At 27.0% G+C, this 21,049-nt stretch overlaps 1 protein-coding gene across 2 annotated transcripts in view; it reads right to left on the minus strand.

The window, feature by feature from the left end:
- The window catches only part of PCB (Pyruvate carboxylase), a 55,306-nt gene that overhangs the window by 24,896 nt on the left and 9,361 nt on the right, over nucleotides 1–21,049 (minus strand). For both annotated transcript variants that reach the window (XM_017902313.1, XM_017902311.1), the window contains exon 2: nucleotides 2,608–3,147. In XM_017902313.1, coding sequence (XP_017757802.1) covers nucleotides 2,608–2,740 — 133 coding nt within the window. In that variant the 5' untranslated portion in view covers nucleotides 2,741–3,147. The remainder of the gene's footprint in view (nucleotides 1–2,607; nucleotides 3,148–21,049) is intronic.

The following is a 21,049-nucleotide window of genomic DNA, read 5'->3' on the forward strand; positions in this document are numbered from 1 at the left end:
ATATATATATATATATATATATAGAAATTTTTGCATCGTTGACATATATCAATATATGATGTATTAAAAATTGGATAAAATGAATCAGGTAGTATATTCCTGTTTTGTTAAGCAATAATATTATATACATACACATATACACATATAAACGTATATAAAATATAAACAAAGTAGAAATAGAAATATATTTACCGACTCATTGTACATAATTCTATATAATATTCTATACACTATTAATACAATACAATAAATATAATATATAATATTTATATGCATAATTTTATATATACATATATATTTAATTATGCTTTTTAATTTACTGAATACAGATAATTGTATAACGTAAAGATGGATATTTTCATACGTAGGATGTTGCAGGTTTTCCCGTTAAAATCTATAGAGTATAGTACATGATAAAATGGTGATACTATAGTCTTTAGTTTTCCCTGTGAGTAATTCAACGTATTACTGTAAAAAATCTGAAAATTCGTAATTTTCGGTTTTTATTATTTTATATTTGCCACAATGAGGTGTTAAAAGTGTGAAAATAGTTTCGATTTGTAAATACTTGGATTTTAAATTTTCATCGAACTATTTCTCGATTATATAGTCTCGAAAAGTGTCCGTAGATAAATAAATTCATATCGCAGTTTAATTACACCTACTCGAAGTAATTTTATTCTAAATTTGATTCTATTAATATAATAAATTTTGTTTCCATTGGAAATATGTCTTCATAATCAAAATTACGTTTGCATTTCATATATAAGGTTATCTGAAAATTGTAAGGGATACGTTAATAATGTACAGACGTTAATAATAATCTTAATTCGTCTTTTGTATTTAATTGTGAAATCTTTAACTGGTTTGTCATTAGTGGGTCAGTTACGACTCGAGCTAAAGATAGACACGAGAATGGTTTAAATTCGATGTGACAAGAAGTAGATGAGTAGTATTAGTATTGCAACAGTAGAATATCAAATTTTGGCTACAGGCATTTGAAATAGAAAACAATCGTGTATGAAATTAAACTCAATATATCTAGAGTACATTGAACACATAGAGATATTAATCAGTCACTAATTAATTTCATTATTGTATCAAATTACCAAAATAATTTTCTAAATCTATCTTCATCTCTCTCTCTTTCTCTTGCAATAAATAGATTTATGTTTCTGAACTTTGACATTCATTCTTTACGTATGTTTTTAAGTATAATCTTGTGACTTGAATTATGCTTAAATTTGATCATGAATTTGTTCTCATCTTTTTTTCATTATTTTCACATAATGGTAGAAAATAAATAATCGAAAGACACCATTTTTAAATAAGTAAAACGAAAATTAAGTTTGATGTAAGTATTGCCTTCGAATCACACTATCGTTATTGATGCTACTTAATAACATCATTTACAATTTACGATATTTTTAATACTAACTATTGTTTGAAATATTATTTCAAATACTTAATTTCCTTTGAAATTTTGTTCAGCATTGTTATTCGACAAAAATATTTATTTAAATTTACGTATAGATATTTATATTCAGAAAAGTAGAAATTAATCATGTCTCTGTAAATATATTACTTCTATGATTATTATTCATTTAAATATATATGTATTTATAAATTTATTTCGCAAATATATATTAATTATAAATTAATCGATTAACTAGAATGCTATTCATTCTAGTTAATATGATGTGTATGCCGAGTAAACTAAATAATTCTATATACTTCGATAAAAACACTAAAAATATAAGAAGATAGCGAAAGAAAAATATAAAAAGTAAATAATTCCGAGTAAACAAAATATTTACTTATACCCGATAATGTACTTATAATCCAGATTGCTTCTTTGAGAAATGACTGCTAGAAAAAGTTATCTCGATAGACAATTCGTTTTATCATATCACTTTCATTTTTGCCTTGATAAAAAAGGAATAAAAATTATCATGTATTTTGTTATTATCAGACCACTTTCTGTATTATAAATAAAGTTTTAATAATGATTTTACCTACAAATAATACAGTTCAGTATCTAATATAAATTAAATAATTATTATTTGACAATGCAAACTTCAAATTTAAATTTCATTAGTTTCTAAATAAAAATGAAGTATGTTCAAAGCAATTGTCAATAATTTATAATCATATAAATACCAATCATTAAAATTCGTCAAATTGTCATGAATATCTTTGAAAATATTTTCCATAAAATTTGTTTATACTTATACGTCTAAATATTTTTAGGATTACCTTTCACTTCGATAATATAATATTAACTAATATTACATAATTTAAACTAACCACTAAATAAATTGTCTCTCTTACCATACACTTATCCTGTACGAGTCATAAGAATTACGATTACATTTCAGGAATCAAAGATTGATAAAAGTTGCACTCACTGCGTACGATAAAGCAAAATAAAATTTACTATATCTAATGCAAAGAATTTTAACGTTTGACAAATTTTAACAAATTACTAATAAATATTTATTATTTATTATTATTAATTTATTACAATAAATTGACGACGCAATTTTTTCCAAATTATTCTTCAATATATTAGTAATAAAGACAAGAAAATTGAAAATTAAAACTCACCTCGATTGGCAACAAGGACGCTCCTGATTGGCTTGTACTGGACATCGGTGCCAAAACATCTTCTCGCAACATGGTACACTTGCAACACGTTCCTATGTTTGACTAACGCGTGTCTAGCACGCGAGGGATGCATTTTTACCGATCTAGACTCGTAACACCTTCACTAAATATAAATTGCAAAATTACACTGTTCGAAAATCTTCGACGAATTATAACTCGACCACGTTCCGCGTGAAAAAATTGTATTTTTTTCTCTTAAATATCGAATCAATCTTCAAACACGCACGTTGGGTCCCTAAAAATTGCCTAGATAGTTCACCAATGAAACCGCGATGGGGCTACTGTAGTCCTTTTTAATTATATTTTAATATAAAATAATAAAGAAAATACGTCTGTTGCTATTTACTGGACACAGAATTTATCACTTCTTTTTATTTCCCAAATGGAAAAACACTCATTCACGTCTTTTCTGTTACTAATCTAGGTGTATAGCGAAAGTCCAATCAGGTGACTGAGAGTCCGGCGTGGAGTGCCAGGTTTCTGAAATGAAATATTAAAAAGTTTAAACATGATGAAGCAAAAATATCGGTATGATTAATGAGAGAGTTTGAAACATTTAATGTTGACGACATTTCGAGATATAATCGGTTGGATTATTAAATATTTTGAAACGGATCGTTCAGTTTGGTTAAGACACCTGAAACGTATTTCATTCGAGTGTGAAAGCATTACGTGTTAAATCCATGACGAATTGTTTCTGCCATTGTATCGTGGAGTATAGATTTAGCATTATCGACATGTTCAAGATTATTGACATTCGAGACGATAATTCGATATGATACATTGTGCAATAATTTTTGAACGAAAATTATTTAACACGTTAAGTGCCATGTCAATCATCGGTGACTGACAGTATACTGTTCATTTTGGCCGCTAGTGTATGTTGTGTAACAACAAAAAATTTTTAAAATTACACTCCACTAACAAATTTTAAATAATTTTAAATAATTTTAAATAATAAAATAATAATATAATAATAAATAATAATAGTTTTAATTATTTTGAATCGATTGAATAGTTAGCTCCTACGATAGACATTTAATTCTGCGCAAATTCTCGTTATAAAATTCGATATAGGTAATAAAAATAATGGGATATTATTCTACGAGAAAAAATAAGTCGAAAAGGAAAAATAAAATTTTTGCGTTTGGAGCTTTGTTTGTAAGAAAATCGAGTTTAAAGATGCGGGGAGAGTGCGTGCACTCAACTAACTCCCACCCAGTGCGTTTAATGTGACTATTAACGAAGCGCCAACCACCTATATTTAAAACTATATTTCCTAAGAAACGTGACCTTCAAGGAAAAAGTTTTATTCTACATTTTTTATTTATTTTTGAACGTACAATAACCTGCTGCTCAGTTATACTAGATATTTGCTATAATAACAACGGTGGAGTTCTATTTGTGATAATTTTGGGGAAATTTTCCGGTTCTGATGTGAAATTCGTAGGTTTGGAAGAATTCTAAGATGACTGATATCGAATTATTCGCTCAGTAATCACGCACGTAAATAAATACTTGACCATAGTTAACAAGGAATACGTAGTAAGATTATGTTTTCGGAAAACGAAGCAAGCCAGTAAGTAAACCACACACATTTGTGAAATGTGTTTACATAGTGATAATTTTCATTGGTAACCATAAGTACAAGTAATGTAAAAAGATTATAAGAATAAAAATTGAATACGGATTTCAACAGAGACGAGGCAAACTATGTTGACACGATATTAACATAAGCAAGCATTGACTTACGTCAATAGAATACTAAGTGTTATATTTTCCTCTTCTTTCTTTATATTTTTATAACTACCGTATTCTTCAGGAAAGAGGTCATGGACAAGAATATAAATCATGAATTAAACTTAATTAATAAATTCATGTCGATCTTAAGTAACATTGAATAAAACTAATCATTTCAAATGTTTTAAATGAAGCTAATCAATTCATCTGTTTTATCTAATAGGAATTAATTTGCATATTTTATAGAAAACTGACTAACTCACATTAAATTAATTAATTTCAATAAATTTGAATATTTTAATAAAGACTAATTAATTTACATGTTAAGTAAATTTAATTAATTTATGTGTCTCAACTGATCGTAATCAATTTGCATATTTAAGAATCCTAAATAAAAGTCAGAACTATGGCATTTAAATCGTGCCTATTAATTCCATCGATCACACATGAGACTCTTTAAGGCATACAAATAAGCCCAGGCTAAAGGTATTGATATTAAGCACTAAGAAATTTTCTGCAATTTTTTATTTTTTCATTATGAATAATAATTATCATATAAATAATTTTCTATGGTTTTCCATGGCTTTTCTCGTAAGAAGCACTCCGGGTTTACAAAATTGAATATGTATAAAAGATGCACGGAATAAATGTTGAATATTATAAATTATAAACAAATATATATCTCAAAATTTTATTTATAAGATAATATTGTACAATGATATTATTTTTTCAATTATTTTTCAAAGAAAACATCCGCATTTCGAATACACCAAATTGAAGCGGAATAAACTGCGAATTAACGTGGAATAAATGTTGAATCTCATAAATTTTATATAAATATATATCTCATAGACTAATTTATAAATTAATATTGTATAATTACGTTGTCTTTTAAGTTACATTTTAAATAAAATGTCCAATTTCGTTCACCTGCCAAATTTACGCGGAATAAATGTAGAATATTGTAAATTTGATATAAATATATATCTAAAAATTTCATTTATAAGTTAATATTGTACAATGATATTATTTTTTCAAAGAAAACATCTGATTCCGAATGCGCCAAATTGAAGCGGAATAAACTTCGAATTAACGTGGAATAAATGTTGAATCTCATAAATTTTATACAAATATATATGTCAGTTTAATTTATAAATTAATATTGTATAAATACGTTGTTTTTTAAATTACCTTGTAAATAAAATATCCGATTTCGAGCATGTGTCAAATTGGTGCGTGTCTCCGGAGTGTACAAGAAATATCCGTAAATCAAATGTTAGCAACACAGATCAACGATAGAAATCTTTCTCACCAGACTGTCCTCGAAGTTTCGTCATGACTATTGAATTCTTCCCTATTCATTAAGCAACGAAGATATCGCGTATCGCGATACGTATACGCTGAAAGTTCGAAGCCTCTCGAAATGCCATTGAGAGAAAGAGCAATCATCTTCAATGAACGTTGAACCAGTAACGGATAGGAATCGATCCGAGTGTCATCGTGTGTAACCGTTTGTTTCTGTTACCTTCGTTATCAGACTTTTATCGGAAGAATCGTGACGCGTGCCTCTACGAAACGCGATTTCGCGACATGCTCGATGCGAATCTCGATGACGAAATCTCACGCTCTAGCACGTGCTCGTGGTCAGGAGATTACGCGTTCTTTGTACGAGACGAACGTAAAAATTTCGCGAATCGCGACTAGGTGTTGGGGAATATATCGGACCAGGATTTAATCTCTATTCGAGATCGCTGAAACGAAAAGTGAATCGTGGATCGATTGAAAATTGTATTCGTTGAATGAAAGATTCAGACTTGGACAGAGATATCGAGCAAATTAATATGACTAATTTCAGGTAATTTATTTTGTTGCGATTATTGAAAATTGCAATTATTTATATTAATTGCATAGTTAATGTTAAGTTATTGTTGACTTTTACTATTTTATCATTATTTATCTACAATATTTTCTACTATTTTTACTATTTTTTATTTTGATTGTACCATTTCAAATACGATATTGTTATGTTGCTATGAGTAATTATGTTGCGGATGTACACTGACACATGCACTGTCATGAGTCTCGTAACATGAATATAAAAACGTCGACTGTTGCGATATATCAAGAAATCATCGAAATTGGTCATATGCGCTTGTGTACTTAATGTACATAATTATCTTACTATATATGTTATTCATAAAATTATATTATTACATTACTAATGCCACTTTAATTATCATATTTCTATTACTGTGTTTAAATATATATCAAAGATTGGTAGCTGTAATGTTATGCTTATGGATCTAGGTAAACAGCTATATTATTTTATCTTGTTCGGTACATGGAAGTAAAATTAATTAATAAATTTTAATATTACATTAAATTAAGTATGCGCTATTCCAATAAATTTTAATTTTCAGTCGAAAATTCACGATTTAAAGTGATATTTATGAACGATAATCTCAACTTTGATACAAAGATAAAAGGAAAGATAAATTATAAAAATAGTTTTGATTCGTGGTTTTTTCGATTTTTCTAGATGATTATTATAGTATTTTCATGAACCAAACATCTATCATTCAAATGCTTCACGTGCTATTCAGATGTTCTATTGACTGAGTATTACCTGACTGTTATTACGAAACTTCTTTGCTATGAAATTGATATGTGCTTGAAATGTACAGACATTTCATGTGCAGAAGTATCACAACACAGTTCAAGTGAACAACATTGTAAATTTCCTTCCATAAAAGCATGTATGATACGGAAAAAAAGATATAATAAATATAAGTAAATATAATAAATAAATAAATATAAAAGAGTATATAAAAACGTATATAAATAAGTAAATATAAGAGGTAAGTAAATATGTTAAAAAGTTTAGCAGTAAATTAAGTATCAATCTATAATTATACTTAATGTATTAAATACAGTAATTAAAAGAATATAATTAATATTACAATTAATATTTACAATTAATTTACAGTTAATTTGCAATTAATTTATAATAAATAAGTAAATATAAAAAATATATAAGAAAGTATATAAATAAATAAATATGTTAAAAAGTTTAGCAGTAAATTAAGTGTCAATCTATAATTATACTGAATATATTAAATACAGTAGTTAAAAGGATATAATTAATATTACAATTATAATAACCTTTACAATTAATTTACAGATATTATTTTTCCTAATACTTTATTTAATATATTAAGAAGACTACATTTGCAGTATTTCATTCTTTTCTATTATCATCAATTATACTTATTCCAAAATCTCATTCAGTACATAAAAGCATAAAAATAATTATTTCCATTACTCTATTTTCCACTATTCTTCCTCTCACCTATTACAATATTATATCTTTCAAAACATGAAATAATAATTCCAAACAAAAGAAAAAAAATTATAATAATCACATTTACCTCCCCAAGAAGTTCTTCCTATCAATCCACCTCTACTCTATCTCTCCTCTAACGATTCCATCATTCCCCTAACAACACCCACACACCCAGAACTTCCAAGGTATCAACAGAAGAAACTAGACTGAAAACAAGAATTGAACAATTCGCAAACACTATCAACTTCAATTTTCCATCCACTTACAAACTCGCCTAATCTTTCAGTCAGAGTCAAACACCGTGACTCATCCACTTCCTCGAACACCCGATGGCAAACATCGATTAAACGTCACGGAAAATCGCGAGTGGCTTGGTCGACGAAAATATTTTGGACTGGCAGACGATTAATTAAGTAATCACTGTTATTCGCGAATCAGGACGATGACGAAAGCCGATACTACGTCCGAATACTCTATCGACTCTGTTTCCCAGACCTTCGATAGCGTACTTTGAATCCATGGGTCTCGAACCCAGTCGTCAACATCCTCACATTGGCTCGGTTTGCTCGCGAGGCGTCGCGAGCGTAACGACGTCCAGTGAATAAATTAAAGCAGCGGGTCCGTCGCGTGGCCATTGAGCCGAAGAGTCGAGCCGATTCAAGTGCTTCCGGCAAAATTTCGCTTTCCACAAAATATCGTGTATGTGTTAGATACAAACGATATCTAACAAAATAGCAGGTAGTAAAACGATAGATTTGCTTTGGTTTTCCTTTTTCCTTTTCAAAGCTTTACATTCGAATTTTTGCATTGGCGTGAAAATTTTATTTCACCGTAACACAGATGTGAATTTACGAAATTCTATTTATTTAATATAATTCTATCACGAATGCAAATTTGTAAAATTTTATTTTTATTGCAATTTTAATTATGCTCGCTTTGCTCGAGTTAAAGAATCTTTTGGTTTTGAATAAGATGGTTTGGATTACGTTTGATTTAGGTTTCCTTCTTATTTCTGAAAGTTCTAAATTTGAATTTGTGGGTTTAGGATAGGTTTCGTTTTCCTTTTAAACTTTTAGCTTGGAATGTGTGGATTTAGGATAAGTTTGGGTACAGGTTTCTCTTCTGTGTTTGAACATTTTAGAGTCGAATATACGACCTTCGTGAGAGAAATATCGTAGATTTGCGAATTTGATTTTGCACGATATATAGATCGAAATTTTAGTCGATCTTGCATTGCAAAATTCTTGAATTAATACGAATGTAAATTTGAGAAATTTATTTTCCTGGAACACGAATATGAATTTGTGAAATTTTATTTTTCCGTGACACAAATGTGAATTTACGAAACTCTATTTCCGTTGAAATGTTAATTATGGCTGCTCTGCTGTAGTTAGAGTTGCTGCAAAAGATTTTTTGTTTTTGAATAAGACGGTGTGAAAATTAAATATAATATAATTAGGTTGGATAAAATATTAATTTCAGTGAATTTACTTATGTAGAAAAATTCTAAATTAGTCTAATCAAATATTTTCCACTCTTCGTTATTTTAAAACTGTAAGAACTTGTGGTCCAGTTCTCTGAGACATCCTATATATACAAAATCTAGAAAATATTCTTGAAAGTTGTGTAATTCATTATGCGATACCATTCGATGATCCTCTCTGAATGTTTTTAAATATCTTCCAATACTAATTTCAAAATTAGAGATTATCGATCGCGATTCGATCATTTCTCACAAGACCTTTTAGTACTTTGACACTGCAGGTGTCCTTCTTATGGTAATGCGAAATTTCTGGTCAATCTTATGTAACCAAAACTTAACATACTACGGTATCGACATGCAGCGAGCAGAAAAATAAAAATAAATTCATAATATGTACAGAGGACGTTAGGATAATTATAGCTATTTTCCACGAGTTCATTTTTAGAATTAATTAATTAATTTATTTATTTTTTATTTTGTTCACGTGTAAAATGTTTTCTACAATTCATCGATGACTATAATTCTATGCCCTGTCAATAATGTGAAAGGAAAAAGTAATTCTATATTATCCGTACTGAAAATGGTAAGCAGTAAAAATGGTAAACATTTATAAAGAAACTTGATTTTGAAATTAATTAATTAATTAATTTATTTTTTATTTTGTTCATGTGTAAAATATATTCTATAATTGGGTAACTATAATTCTATGCTCTGTCAATAACGACCAGAAAAGAAGGAGTAATTCCATATTAACCGTACTGAAAATGGTAAATGATAAAAATGGTAAACATTTATAAAGAATCTTGATTTATTAACAGCTAATCCGGACCTCTGAATAGAACATATACTATTGTATTTGTGTAAAAGCAAGTATTACTATTACATATAATCCAAGGTTTTGCTATAGTAATATTATTGTAATTATATTTTATATATAGTAATATATAATAGTAATACTGTCTATATTTCGAATATTTTGGGCACTTTTATTTTTATTTTTCAAACATTGCAAAGCGGTGCATTTGCAAGTAAAAATAGGTTTCGATACTATAGCAAAACCTTAGATTATAGTAATCTTATAGTAATTATATTTTATATATAGTAATATATAATAGTAATACTGTCGATATTATGAATATTTTGGACACTTTTATTTTTATTTTTCAAACATTGCAAAGCGGTGCATTTGCAAGTAAAAATAGGTTTCGATACTATAGCAAAACCTTAGATTATAGTAATCCTCAGTTCTATTTACCGAAAGAATTTCTTTAAATATAGCCGCAAATATTAGAATGACTAACCAGTTTAGTATGTAAAACTGGAAAAATGGATTTACTTTAAAACTTGTCGGTTTCACACTCGTAACGAGGGAATTGAGTGGCCTTGTACGGCAAGACTAATTGATCCTCTCTGGGAAACCTAGAATGCAAATTTCCTACCAGGGTCTACATAATGTCCATTTCGAAATTCACGTTTGAATGCACGAACGTCAGAGAAATTTAAATTTGCCTGTTACCCTCCATAACTGAAAAGCTACACACACGAATGTGTACAATACTGATCGACGCTTCAGAATTTAGTAACAAGTACATACAATAAGGGACAAACATTTATTTAAAATTTCGAATTTATTATAAAAGCATCTGTAATATTTACACTGATTATAGTTTAATAAATTCAATACAATAACAGAAGCAACTATATTCATGAAACATTCATTGCTGTTATAAAATATAATTCCTTCCTGTAAAATTATGGTATTCCTTCATACTGCCTAACATTTAACCCCGCTTTTATCCGCTACTGTGCATACATTAAGGAAGTAATTTAGCATCAGGAAGAAATTAGTTAATAATAACTCTGTTTCCTTCCCAACGCAAGAAATTGTAGAGAAACGTCGATTGAGGTTACTAAAAAATGACTATAACCTCGGTGGTTGTTTACAACGGAATAATAGATAAATGTATAAACAGAAAACGCGAAAGGTTTATTTAAAAATTAATCTGTTGTTCATTTTTTGAAATCCCGAACGTGCTATGAAGGATCGTAATTGATTGGTAACGAGGAAATATTTAAAGATTTGCAGTCGATGTGAAGGAACTGATAAAGGCAAAAAGAAATAAGAGAATCACGTTTTGCAGTAGTTTGAGGTCGATGGCAGTTAATTATAGTGACTTTTATCGTTCTTTGACTTTTATCGTACGTTTTCTAGAACACTTTTCTTATGTAACGCGTAGACTATGAACCTCATCCGAGAAGGTAATTTTCTATCATGCTGCACTTGATCATGCACAAATCTATGTGATTCACGCGTTAAAAGCAGGTATCGAAATTTTGGCAGATTTTGGTTCTGGTGCAAGAAATTGCCATATACTTAATTTTTATTAATTGTATGATATGTTTTTGCAAATTTTAATTGCGAAACATATATGGACACTTAAATTATTGTAAATGAATAATCTACGATATTATATACGATGCAAAAATTTTTATATGAAATTTTCTGTATATTTTTAATTTTTAACTTCTTACGATTCTAAGATTCTCAAGATTTTATGCAAAATCGTAAAATAAATTTTGTAAGTAGTTTCATTAAAAATTGTTTACTAATTTTTGTACTATAAAGAAATATATTCGTATAAGAATAAAATTAATGTAAAATTTTCAAAACTTTTTAATTTTAATTTAAATGCAAGGTTACTTTAAATTAAGGTTATTAAAATGTTAAATTGCTTTTTGAATTATAAATGTCCATAAATATAATTATTTTGAAATTTGTGTAGAAATTATTGTCCCACCAAATACTACAATTGTGTAGAATAAAAATCAATAAAATGAATGGAATATTCGTTTACTTACATTTATGTGCTATATCTCGTGTAAATTCTGCTTCTAAATTTACTCAAAAATTTACAAACCGAATACTAAAATTTCTAAACTTTAATACTGAAAAATACAAACTATTCTTTTGGGTCCAATCACCTAATAGTAAGACACTAAATAATTCTAAGCTGGTAAAATTCCTAAAACTATTTCAAAAACGTCAACATAATACTTAAAAGCAAATAAACTAAACTAAAATAATTTATAATATTGAAATAGAAATACAAGAATATGCTACATAATAAACAACACCGAACACATAGAACGCAGCAGGAAGTACAAACGTAACGTTACAAAGTTCTAAGCAAACTGATCCTAGAAAACACCATCATGAAAGAAATATTTCGCTGTTTAGAATTTGACTCGAGCAAAAAGATGCGCGCGCATTCAATTTTCGAGAGAATCATTTCCCATATGCTTTTCCCAGGTGCGTATGCCTATGTAAAATATGTATTAGAAATGCACTATAGTCCTTTGACCCTTTTGCACAGAAGGGGTGCCATTGAATTTGTCCCTCACATGTTGTACAATGAATGGGAGAAAAGAAATAGGTGCTCGAAATTATAATATATTTAAATTTTATATTTATTTTGTGTCTTGTTGCTATTATTATATAGAATATTGTTGCTACGTCAAAATGTTAGTATTATTTTTATTCTATTATAATTATTTTATATATTATTAATTAAAATTTTTAAATAGGTGCTCGAAATTATTATATATTTAGATTTTACTTTTATTTTATGTCCTGTCGCTATTAGTATATATGTTGTTTTGTTAAAATATTATTATTATTCTTATTCTATTGTATTTATTCTATATATTATTAATTTAATTCGTAAAATTAGAATTTTTAATTCCTAATTCTTAATTTCTAATTTTCAATTTCTTATTTTATGTAAGTAAAAAACATGTAAAGAAAAGTAAAAAAAAGTGTAAAGAAACAGATTTAATATAGTATCTACCTTAGACGAGTAGTATAGTTTCATTATAACGTAATTAGACAAATGAAAGAATTTTTGACAAAATTTTTCTTTAATTATTATCCATAATAAGTTTGAGATCATTGTTTCGAATTAATTTCACATCAGTTCTTGCTAATAAAACTATTATTATTATTAAAATGAATGAAAAATTTATTGCTGACAATGATTCTGACAACTAATACTTTCATTTTTGTTTTAAAATAAAATATATTCGAAGAGGTTATTATGTAGGCTAAAGTGGTAATTAATTTTATTAATATCAAGAATACAAATACTATAAATTAGTTAAATACAGAGTTATTTTACTCACCAAGAAGGTCCTGGTGATTATGTCAATATCTATACACTATTACGAATTATATCTGACAATTCCAAAACAGAGTTTGATGCTGCTGCCAAAATTGAACAAGGTTATAAATACAGTCGCGCTATAACATTAAGTTTTCTGGTTTGCCAAGAAAACTACAAGGAATTGATATGTGTCACTGACACGAATGAAGATACTATGTTACTATTGTTCAGTCACAATTAGAATTGTTATATAAACCGTGAATGAAATACTTTCATACATACTAAAAATAGATTATATAATACAATATGACAAAAATACAATAGAATAACATATTGTAGTATAACAAATTTACAAAATGGAAAAAAATTAATAAACTATTAACAAATTATAATAGCAATTAAATGCATCAAGAATGAATTAAATAAAGCACAAATAAATATCAGAAAAATGTTTGAAATCCTTGAAAACTTCAATATATAGTAAACAGGAGTAGATTATAAAACAAATGTCATGTATATTTTATGCAAATTCAAGCATTTATTATTGAAAGATTTTTTTCCAAATGAAAAAAATTTTATACTCATTCGGAATTCTTCTGAAAATTCGTTATTTATAGTACCTTATTTTCTTTTTTTTTATTCTAAAGATATCTTTTTTTTATTGCTTAGCAATTCGAATACAAATACAAAAATTTTCTTCCTCTTATTAAATATGTATTATGAGAAATCATGTTTTCATCGTGAAATAATTTCAGGAATTCAACTAGAACCTAATATCTTGCTACTTGCAACTATGTATTTGCATGTATACATTACACAGAAACTGCAGAAAAGCATTTGTACTATAAAAACACAAATTTCTAGGAACTTACACATCGATTCGACAGAATGAAGGCTTTCCTTTGCCAAAATTTATATATCGTGCGTGCAAGAATGTATTCAATAACTTCCTAAACTGAAACCTTGAGAAAATACTCAAAATAACACACTTATGTAATTACTATTTCTCAAATTAAAAGTTTGATCATTACCTCTTTTCTCATTATTAAATAATTAGTACTTTTTATTAATTTGGTATTTATTTTAATGTTTTTATTTATACGATTAATTTTCCAATTTTCCAATCAATATTTTCAATTTTCATTTATGCTCAAAATTTTTCATTCACTATTTATATTCGAAGAATGTTTACTGTCCGGGTAATATCATTATCGATGAAAGGGTTAATAATAGAATGTCCTATAAATTAAAAATGGAGGAGATGAATAATGAAATAGAAACTACATTTTCTTAAGGAAAATTCATTATTTTTTGAACAAATCAAATTCATTTACTGCAGCATACTTTGAACCGAACTGGGTCAGTCTTATTGATCTATTAGGAGTTATACACATGAATGTACATATACAGATACAACTATTGTTATCAACTTGTATGAATAATACATGTATTTTTATTCGGTTTGTGAACTATGTACAAATTACAAAGTAGCACAATAATGCCAAATAGATATCACTAAGTATAGTTATCCTACTTTATAAATGATACGATATTTCTTACTGTATAGTATAAAAATGCTTCGAGAAATTTTTATTTTTCTCTGCCGAGATTAAAATTGTATTTTTATCAAATTTGTCTCGTGAATAATTAAAAAATTCTAATTATTATAACTTAATTCATATGTTTAATTTAATTGCAAAATTTGACAGATTTGTCTTCTATTTTTAAAAGATACGTTTTCGAATACAGCAGGGTCAAAACAACTTAGGACTCATTTTACAGGCAAGACAAGAAAATTTGTGAAGAAGATTAGTAAGAGATCGAAAAAATTAATTTGCAACAGAATATGAAACTTGTGCAACGTAGACAGTACAAAAAGCATTTACTGTATGTGTTCTAAGGGAATTAAAAAACACACGTGCTCTACTGTACAGTATAATATCTAATAATATCTGGTAGAAAAAGAGAAATTTCAAAATTTCCTCCAGAATATGCATAATTTTCATAATTTTATCTGTGAATGTAAAAATAAACAAAATATTTCGTAAAATCATGCAAAAACAAGTAGAGAGTATGAAAAAATGTATGAACGCGAATAGAACGTATTAAAAAATAAAGTATAAATCATTCCCATTATCGATCAATTTAGTGCAACGTCATGCTCATTAAGTAAAATCGAACGCAGAAATTCTTAAAAATGAAATTATTCTGTTTCTTCCCAAGAACAGTACATGACTATTTTGTACAATTTTAGGTATCAACATTTACTTCTTTAAATCCCTTCAGAAAAACATGTACGTAGATAAGAATGAACGAAACTTGATAACTATATTTCCCATTCAGTCAAACACTTATCTCGATTAATTTGACGACTAAGTCGTAATAAGCTCAAATATACTTGTTACGTATGTACACTATAAATTAAAAGTATTCAATTGATTCTATATAACCAGAATTAAATCTTAGATCAGATATTAACGAGAAAGATTACAATTGCTTACAGTTTTCCAGTTTGATTTGAAATCTGGGAAATAATAATTACTATACGATAATTTTTTGGTTCTAATTTAATGGTATATTGATAAAATTCTATAGTGATAGTTAAATTGAATATGAATATAATAAATTTAATATAATAAAAATAATAAATTCTAATAATATAATAAAATTTAAAAAGCATAGGCATATGAATATGTAGTTTCCAAGTGACACATAGTTTAGAGAAACCATCTTGAATATAATTTCTTGAATATGATTCATTTTATGTACATAATTTAAATAATTTACATAATTATGTTTAGTTTACGTGTCACCAGTGTCACAGGTTGAGAATCACTGATAGATATAGGGGGTTAATTTGCGTTTGAAGGGATGGAATCTAATTACAGGATTACCTGTAAGATGATCTGCAGTGGTTCTGTTGTTTGTGATCATTATACGCATATATGGTGGAATTGTAATAAAACACTGTAAATGCAAAAATACTGACTTTTAAAACATATTATAAAACAACAAAATTGATGTGTCGAGTAGCCAAACATCATTCGTGACATTGCTCATTTTGATTTGTTGTTTGAGAAATTCTCTATCTTCACATTGTCCGGATCAGTGTTTCTCAACTTCGATATTTCACGTAGCGACTAAAAATGTTCGTATAAATTGTATAGATTAATAAAATTATAGTTATAGTTAAACAATGGGAATAACATAGAATATGTGTATAATTATAGCTATAATACATATAATAATAAATTTTATATATAACGAAATAAAAATAAAATTCAAAATAAACGTGAATAAAATTAATAAACGTAATATCATTAAACAATATCATAACATTGCACTTTCTCTTTTGATTTTTAATTTTATTACGATACAGTAGAACGTCTGTTTTAATAAGTTACTTAAATTTGTAAATACTTAATAAGTACTTAGTAAGTTTTAATAAGAATAGCTTTCATCCTACAGAGGAAATAAATATTTCGTATATTTAAATAAAATATTATTCGTACAATATGTTATATGTTTAGTTAACAAAGATCCTACTGTATTATATTAAATTTTGTATTTATAAATGGTATGAAGTACTTTTAAAATTTTATATATAACGAAATACAAATAAAATTCAAAATAAACCTAAATAAAATTAATAAACGTAATGTCGTTAAACAATATTATAATATTGCAATTTCTCTTTCGACTATTAAATTTTGTATTTATAAATGATACGAAGTACTTTAAAAAATTTGGTCGTGTATTATGATGGATGCACGTATCACGCATTGAGAACCCCTGATATAAACTATGAGTCAGACGAAAAAGCCTCTTTCACGGTTAATTGTAGGCAATGGAACTCAGAACCGGTTAGTATATCAATAAATCGCATATATCATCATAACAAATGACTACCAAGTTCCCTAACAGACCATTTAATTTATAAGCTCCGTAGTTCATAAGAAGGTAAAAGAAGCTGGGATGTTCGCAGGGTAATTATTCATTTCCGCCTAATTTGCTCATTTTTGGTATTATAAAATCGTATGTTATTACTGTGAATCGATTTAAGTGTCGTAAATTACTGATTAGTTAAAATGTGTGTATGCGCCATTGTTACAACTATAGGCATACTGCGAAGCTACATATGTGTCGTGCTATGTAGCCATCATATATACGGTGAGTCATGTCGGAAAATTTCCCAGAGTGATAACATCTGTTTGTATTTTGACTCTTTTCCACGATCCACGTATATTGATATGACAATTTATCGTACCGCTTGAAATTACTATTGTTACATGACGAATTTTGAATACTTATAAATGAATGTATTTGTAATAAATATGTATAATATATTGTAAGGTAATACGTATACCCATTATAACATGCTTTTACATATATGTTATAATGTATTCTATATAATATTCTCTTTAGTACTATATTACATTTAGTATAATAATTTTTGGTATAAGATAGAAATAAATATTAATTTATATTTTTATAATTATTCAGAACGTTCATTATAACTTTTGTTCTTTCTATTTTTAATTTTAAGGTGGAAAATATTAAAAAAGTATAATATTATTTAACAGTCTGTTAAAATTATATTTTTATATTTTATATTTCATTTTTATTATTATTGTATTATTATTCTATTATATTTCTATTTTTCTAATATTTATTTAACTTTGTAAAGTATAGCAAATTTTCAGAAAATATTATTTCAATAATTTTGAGTATTCCATGGATATTTTGTTTGTAAATTCTGTAAAATAATTATGATTATATAATATTGATTAAATTATATAATTATGATAATCTTTATTTATTTCTTTTTCACCATAAAATTACTTTTACAACATTAGTAATTTATTTAAAAATTTTGGTTCCATATTTTCTAGCAGTTTTAGAAAATGCCCATGATGCAATTTCAAAGGAAATATTTGGCTATCCGAGTTGCTCTAACGGTAGTACACATCAAAATGTAAAGAGAAAATTGTATTATTATACAAAGTGAGCCATTGAAATGTGTCGTTAGCCGGCCTTGAACGTAATATTGTACCAGACACATTAAATTAATGTCATGGAACTGGCTCAATAACCCTAACATAGTCCATATTATCGACTCCTCCCTTTAGGCACAACTCCAAATTTTACAGCATAACTATTCAAAGCTTATACAATAGCGTTTCCACATTTTGATTGTTATTTTATAATGTTCATGTTATTCTATAATCTTATTTGTTATTTTAATTTTTAATTTATGTCATAGCTTCGAAATTTACGCTAAAATAAAGGGCACATTTTCATTTAAGAAACTAACCCTTCCTCTTTTATTTCAAATTAAATTTTATTTTAGCGTTTATTGTGTAGGATATTATTTTTCTGAGTCATTTATATAAATTATGAAGCTACTTGTGAAGGTAATGAAGGTTAGGTTATGAAGTTTAGTTATGGTTCTTTCCATTAGATTACAACTGAAATAGAAATTATTCCTTGATTATACCTAACTTTATTAATTTCATTAAGTATAATTTAGCACAAATTATTGATATGTTACTGAATATATGTACAAACCCAAAATAAAGATGGACGAATTTTACTATTACGTTTCACTCATTTTCAAATTGTATTTCCATCACGAAATTTTTATTTTATTATTGAATAACATATTTAATATTTAATATTTAACATTTATTCTAAATCGATGAATGGAAAACTTAGATTACATATATTTGTTTGTAATCACACATATGATTTAATTTACATAATTAAAAAAAATATCTCTTTTAATTGCACATTATATTATTAATATTTATTAAAATTACATCTTAAATTAGTTGAAAAACATATAACAAATTTGTGATCATTTATAAGAGTCCCTTGGATCAAAGTGAAATAAAGCCAGTGAAGAATATTAATAACAATTGTGAATAATAAGGAGAAGTATGATGAAAACGAAATGAAATTCGCCTTAAGCGTTTTTAAATCTGACGTTATTCGCGCGCTCGCATCGGCACAATGACTGTGTACAACCTCCAACTGTATGTGTTTATTGGTCAATGACCATTCAATAAGTCGTCAGTTTAGTGTTCGTTGAACACGTCACATTGAAATTTAAGAGGCGTTTTCGTTTCACCTTCAATATCTCTCATGGTACAGTGTTTCAAATATTTAATTTTTCTTTTCGATTTTTCTTATATCTTATTTCACATTTTTAGCATCTCTGTTATTATATTTTACATACGTTATTTATTTTTCAATTATCTCCAATCATCCTCCAATTTTTACTTCTTTTACAATTCTCAAATATTTTATTCTGTATTTATTATTTTTACTTTTATTTTATTCGTTATTATTTAGTTCTTATTCTTTCTGTTTAACATTATTTATTTATTATTTATACTTTTCATTGCTTGTATTTCAAGATACCACTAAGGGTACATCCTCAAATTAGTGAAACTTTATTTCATCAAATGTTGGAAAATATTTCAAAAGAATTTAAGAAACTTTAATGAAACTTTAGTCAAATTTAACCAAAATTTAATAAAAATTGACGTTGAAGATATATATAAAAATTTCGAATTATCGAGAAATTTTTGCTTCAATATGTTCTTCTTCGGAATAATGGATTCAGCAGTAACGAATTGCGCTGACATTTAAAAAACATCAAGATTAGTATTCTGCAAAAATATATATGCGAAGAATGTCAGTAATCCTAGAAATCCACTAACCAAAGGAATCTTTGTGCGTTTGTTACGCAATCGCAAAATGTTTGCTGGATAATCTTCCGAACTACTAACCTTTGAACTTCGCTGCACACACCGAATTGCTTCATACTGGCATACAGAAATACGAATCGAATATTTATGACTTTCATATACGCTTCTCATACGTATAATGCAAAGATCATAAATTTGTTAAATAAATTTTATTTTCATTTCGCCGATTTTAGTAATTAAGTATAATTGATTTAAAAAGATTTTTCTAAAAAATAATTCATTCGACAAAAAATTATTAAATAATTTATATAAGCTGGACTAATTAATTTTAAAATATTTCTTTTATAGAAAATTACATTTTAATATTCACAAAATGTCAAGTAGATAATTATGTAAGAATCTTGTTCTATTTATATTTGAATCACTAAAATTTCTGAGTAAACAATTTAATGCTGATAGTAAATAATATAGATTAACAATTACCGCTCATTTCTCACCATTGTTATGAACAGTGTAATCACATTTTTCAAATGAAACTGAAGTATGTGTAATTATTGATTCGTGGAATTAGAAAGGAACTCAATTATTTCAATGTCATTTAAATGTCATTTAATTTCCATTTAAATGTAATTTATCACTGATATATTTCACTTTTGTCGCTGCAAATTTTCCTGATAGTAATTATCGTTCATCAATATTTGTGTTATGGGAAATCCAGATATTCCAATTCGTGCCTGTTTCCTTTAGATTAGAGGAATAATTTACCACCAGAAAGTGAACAGATGGGAAGCATCGCGTGATTTTATCAGGTATTAAAAATAAATCAGATGATCCCGTTTTATCTCTTAATTAACTTCCAAATAAAAATTAATTACAGATATATTTAAATATCGACTTTAATTTCAATTTTTAATAATTTTATAAATTTTTTGACAATGACATT

Source organism: Eufriesea mexicana, unplaced genomic scaffold (genome assembly GCF_001483705.2).
Source record: "Eufriesea mexicana isolate 0111107269 unplaced genomic scaffold, ASM148370v2 scaffold1801, whole genome shotgun sequence".
Taxonomy (NCBI): Eukaryota; Metazoa; Arthropoda; class Insecta; order Hymenoptera; family Apidae; genus Eufriesea; species Eufriesea mexicana.